This window comes from Triticum dicoccoides, chromosome 6A (assembly GCF_002162155.2).
Source record: "Triticum dicoccoides isolate Atlit2015 ecotype Zavitan chromosome 6A, WEW_v2.0, whole genome shotgun sequence".
Taxonomy (NCBI): Eukaryota; Viridiplantae; Streptophyta; class Magnoliopsida; order Poales; family Poaceae; genus Triticum; species Triticum dicoccoides.
Window position 1 is genome coordinate 608,583,585 of NC_041390.1, and position 4,921 is coordinate 608,588,505.

Consider the following 4,921-nt stretch of genomic DNA (forward strand, 5'->3'; position numbering starts at 1 on the left):
ATGATCTGCCACATTTTATCGTCAGCTAAAACAATACTTGGAAACAGGAAACATATGTATATTGGCTAAATATTTAGTATTATGAAAACCACGAGATGATCTTCAAGAAATAAGACCTTGATACAGAAAAACCAAGGCAATTCTTCAGCTCAGAGAAAAAGCTAAATAATATTCACAACATAACAATCTGGTCAGATGAAAGGTGAACATAATCCTCTGGTGCCGGAAAGCAGGTATGTGAAACTAGAGATTGTTTGAGCCGAAGTCCACTAGCAGAGAAATCTGCGATGGAGACTAGCAACCAACTTGCCATCAATGTCAAACTGAAGTAGCGAGTCCTTGTCAATATCGACCAGCACGAGGACATCACCATCCCAATATGCAACATCCACACACCAAAAACCGCGAAAGTTTTTTAATAGCACCCTTAGCTCTGCAATCGGCAATTGAACCCGCCAGGCTTTGGAGGCCCAGACTTGGCCTTCGTAGTCCTGCATCACCCAGACATGAACAATGGTATTTTCTTCATTAAGACTGTACATGCCAAGCAAGTCACCCATCTCAAACAGGTCAGCCTCGGCATGGCCGGGATCAATCAGAGAGCGCATCTGCCGGAACAACTCAGCGGTGGTGTCAAATACCATTATCAGTCGCTCTGTGTGCCAATGCAGGCTACCACGGAAAAGGACAGGTTGGTGTTGCAACAGTCCCTTGGCATGCGCCCCGATGTGCCTTGGCTGCTGGTCAGAGCCTAATGTGAAGACGTAGAAGCCACTTTGAGCATCAGTTTCCGGGCAGACGCAGAGCAGTAGTTGGTACTCGCTGGTAGGGCTGTGTGGGTACATCCCCAAAACCGTGAAGTCATCAAGCTGGTTGAGACGAGCATACTGACGAGTGGCCGGGTTGCAGATGGAGAGGCGTTCACCCCCGCAGGTGGTGAAGACAAGGAGGCCGTCACAGCAGGCCACGGGAAAGAAGTCATGGGCACCACTGAGTTGGGCAACGGACTGGAGCTTGTCGTCTGCCCGGTGGTCGCAGGGGAAGGGGGTGATGATGCCTATGGACGGCGGCTCATCAATTTCAGTGTAAAGGAGAGGGAGTGAGGGCTGGCGGGCGTGGTGGGCGACAAGGAAGTCGCGGTCGGAGGTGGCGCCGCGCCAGGCGTGGCAGACGGCACGGCAGCGAAGGAGGGATTTGGGGGGCAGGCGAACGAGGATCTCAAACATGAAGATCTCATCCTGGAGGCCATGGAGGAGACTTGCGGACTCCGCCATGGATCCGTGCAGCAGTGGGAGTGACGGCGGTGGAGAGGAGATCTCACCAAAATCTGAAACAAAAACAAAGGTACATGGAGCTTAATTACAAATAACTAGCAATAGCATCAGCAGCGAAAAACAATACAGTCCAGTGCAGCAATCAGTAGCATCATGCAATACAAGAGGCATTAAAAAAGCATAATATTTCATTCACAGTGCACGCATATTTCATATTTTAAGGATCAACACAGTGCACGCATATTTCATTCAACAAAAGCATAATATTTGCATAAGTTCTGCAAATCAAAAGTGGTACATATTCCTAAAGTAATCTTCACCAAAGTGGTACATATTCCTAAAGTAATCTTCACCAACCTAGAGCAATGTCAGTAGCAAGTTGGTTCCTAACCAGATCCATGTCAACACCATTTTCCTCCGAAGTTGACGTATCCGATGCATTTGTAGGAACAACAAACTATCATCTTCTGGGTTTCAATTGAGTAGCTTGGCATCTTCAAAAGAATTTGCCATTTCATCTTCCAAACTCCAAAGGCCCTCTCTATGCAATTGCGTTTGGACGAGTGGATCCTGTTGATGTACTCCATCCCTGTTATTAGTTTGAATTCCCTCCCCACCTCATCATATGCATTGGAGGTCAAGTGAGTATTTGGCCTATTTCCAGCTCTCGCTTGCTTGACAAACAACTCGGTGATAATCCTTGTATTCTCAATGTTCCATTCAGCAACCATGTTGGACAATTCTATATAGAAGTTCATGTCACTGTGTGTGCTAAAAAAGATTGTATGCACTCATTTATAAATCTGTACAGCGACTACTTCCTCTAAAAAGATTGTATGCTCTCATATAAATCTGAACCTCATCCATGTCATCTGAATTTATGAACATGAAAAAAAACAGTATGGGAGGGAGACTACCTAAACTATGTCATCTGAACATATTTAAAACGGTAGATGGACTACCTCAACTATGTCATATAGAAATCGGTGCAGGGGACATCCAAAAATATGAACCAAAGGGACTCATCTGGCCATCCTAAAATCTGAACCAAATGGCCTCATCTGCACATCCTAAACTCTGAACCAAATGGTCTGACTGCATGTAACATGAACTGAATGGAGGTGGGGAGGGGTTGTGCATACGCACAAGCTCACCTTGAGCTTCTGGAGCGGCGCCGGCGGGGCAGAGGAGCAAGGCCGACGACCTTAGGCGGTGCCGGCTGCTGACAGGTTGGGGTGGCGAGACAGAGGAAGGACTCGCGGTGTCGGGGAAGGGGCGGCTCGAGGAGGAGACTGTCTTCGGGGTGGCCGGACGAGTTGGCCGGCGGCGGCCGTGTCGCCGGACGAGTTGGCCGGCGGCGGCGGGATGGCCTCGTCCGTCGCTGGCGGCTAGGGTTGACGAGCGGGTGAGGACGGAGGAGATTGGGGATCTGGCTAATAGGCTTTCTATCGAAGAGGTAAGCAACTTCGCGGTGGCAGGTTTGTGTAAATACCCCGAACTCCAGTTTTCTCAATTACTGGGATCGGCAAAGCTGCGGCTCCACGTTTTTGTAGAACGAGACTAGCCTGCTCCCCGCCCGTGTGCCCATCCGTGCTCCCGCATACGTGGCTTGATTTGATTGGAACAAAATGAGGCCCGGCCCCACCCCCTTAAAATCAGGGGGGGAGATGATTAGATTAGAAAGGAAAAAGGAAAAAAGACAGCCGTAGGATGAAGTGGGAGCACGGATGGGAGCATGGGGAGGGAGCAGGCAAGCCGGATCCGTTTTTGTACATGGACGACGGGTAGATCCTTAAAATATTCATATTTGAGTTTCTCTTTTTTGCTTCTCTCGAATTTTGATCTGATTTTTTTAGGGGTTATCTTAATATATACTGTGAACATGCATGATTTTTTTTTTCAGATTTTTTCGCAATGTTTAAATTTAAATTCAGGCTGCAAGGCACACAGTGCATGTCACCTGATCTCTCCTGGAGCCACACCGTTCGGGCCAGCTCCGCTCGTGGATTCACTGAATCTGGGAGCTGGCGAGCTGCCGAACAGGCTCTAAGAACACCACCACTCTGAATCTAGTGCGTGCATATCTGGTCAACAACTAGACATCACCAATTTTGAGTAGCATATACAAGCAGGCTAAACACCTAGCACTCACAATAACATATTGGTTCATCAGAATCTGAACTCTCTCTCTCTCTCTCCCTCTCTCTCCACGTCACAGATTGACCCCATCGTCATCCCCTCCAGCGAGCATGCCCCGCTCCCTAGAGCAGAAGCGGGGAGTGCCTCCCCGTCTTGAGCGACGGCGGCGTCGCCACCCCCTGCACCCACTGCCCGGCGGCTCCATCTCTCCGTCCCCTAGGTTCTCTATTTTGCTTGGATCTGAGAAAAAGTTGAGGGAGGAACGAACCTGTGCTGCACTGGTGGCGGCGTGGTGGCGGGACGGAGCTTTCCGGACGCAGCCGTTGCGCCGACCAGCGAGTCGGGGATGGAGTCATGGCGCTGCTGGAGGCCAGGAAACCGGAGAGGGAGTCGGGGCGCTGCCGGCGGCAGTTATTTCGGCTTTCTACTACAGGGGAGCATACCCGGCCATCTGCCGGGCCGGGACTACCAAAGCCGGAGGCAAAAAACCTAGGCCCGAGCCTGGCCCGGCCCAGCCATTGGGCCTGTTTTTTGGGCCCAAGCCTAGCCTGAAAGTGATAAAGCCCGCCAGGCCGTGGGCCGGGCCTCTTCAGCGAATCACGAAAATGGTGGGTTCGGGCCCGGCCCGGCCTTCGGGCTTAAAATCTAGGCCCGGGTGTAGCGTCGGGTCGGCCTTTTTCGGGCTGGGCTGTCCATGGCCAGGACTATGGGGAGTGTTTCAAGACGCTGTTGGAGTGGACTTTGCTCTAGTCTAGGTTAGGTCATTCTTCCACTCGCGGTGGAGTATCCAGACACATGCATACGGCACAGATGCGTCTTATGCGCTTTGTCATTGAATGAATGCTCTCAAACGGCAAAGAGGGAGCCCTCAATGTAGGAACACAAGCAAAGAAGCTCATAGCTTGGTTAAATTTTTGGTTTCTCTTAACCAGGGTCATCACTTGTGACTAGGCTATCCACATGACCCTTTTTGTATTCTTTTGAACTTCCCAATTAATCAATATAGTGTCCCTCACCCCTAAAAAACACTTATTATTTCTTTTTATTATTATAATTTATTTTGGTCTTCTAAAAAAAGTTATTATTTCTTTTGGAATTACAGCTTTTTATTGTAAGTTTTTTTGTGACTTTTTATTATAAGTTTGTTTACTAGCTCTATCACACATAATGGATTTTATCAATAGTAAGAATTGTGTGTGAGCACTAAGTGCTAATAACGTAAAAGAAAAACAACTAGCCATCTAAAATAGGATGTGTGTCCCAGCTAAAAAGAGAGGACGTGTGTATGTAATGGTTAGCTAATATAGCCATCTCTTTTTTTTGCGGGTAGGCTAATATAACCATCTCTATTTTGTGTAACTCGTGTTAGGTTTTTTTTTTTGCGAGACAAGTCTTTTTAGAGTTTATGTCAATTCATAATTTTTCTCTTTACTTTCAGAAATTATGTGTTGCTGCGAATCAACCTGTGGTTGAATTGGTTAAGTGGACAGTGGTATCCCCAACCCATC

General features: G+C 48.3%; 1 protein-coding gene across 1 annotated transcript; it reads right to left on the minus strand.

Annotated features, from left to right (window-relative positions):
- Nucleotides 1-66: 66 nt before the first annotated feature.
- Nucleotides 67-3,831, minus strand: LOC119318414 (F-box protein At5g49610-like). Its single transcript, XM_037592971.1, has 2 exons — nucleotides 3,682-3,831; nucleotides 67-1,327 (listed from the first exon to the last, which is right to left on the minus strand). The coding sequence occupies exons 1-2, from the start codon at nucleotides 3,767-3,769 to the stop codon at nucleotides 270-272; spliced, it is 1,146 nt and encodes a 381-aa protein (XP_037448868.1). The 5' UTR covers nucleotides 3,770-3,831; the 3' UTR covers nucleotides 67-269.
- Between the last annotated feature and the right edge of the window lie 1,090 nt (nucleotides 3,832-4,921).

Bases quoted from the DNA above. Each gene is read 5' to 3' on its own strand.
- LOC119318414 (XM_037592971.1), bottom strand. From the start codon at position 3,769: ATGACTCCATCCCCGACTCGCTGGTCGGCGCAACGGCTGCGTCCGGAA. The intron at 1,328-3,681 runs GTTCGTTCCTCC...TTTTTGTTTCAG, and splicing joins CCGCCACCAGTGCAGCACAG to ATTTTGGTGAGATCTCCTCT.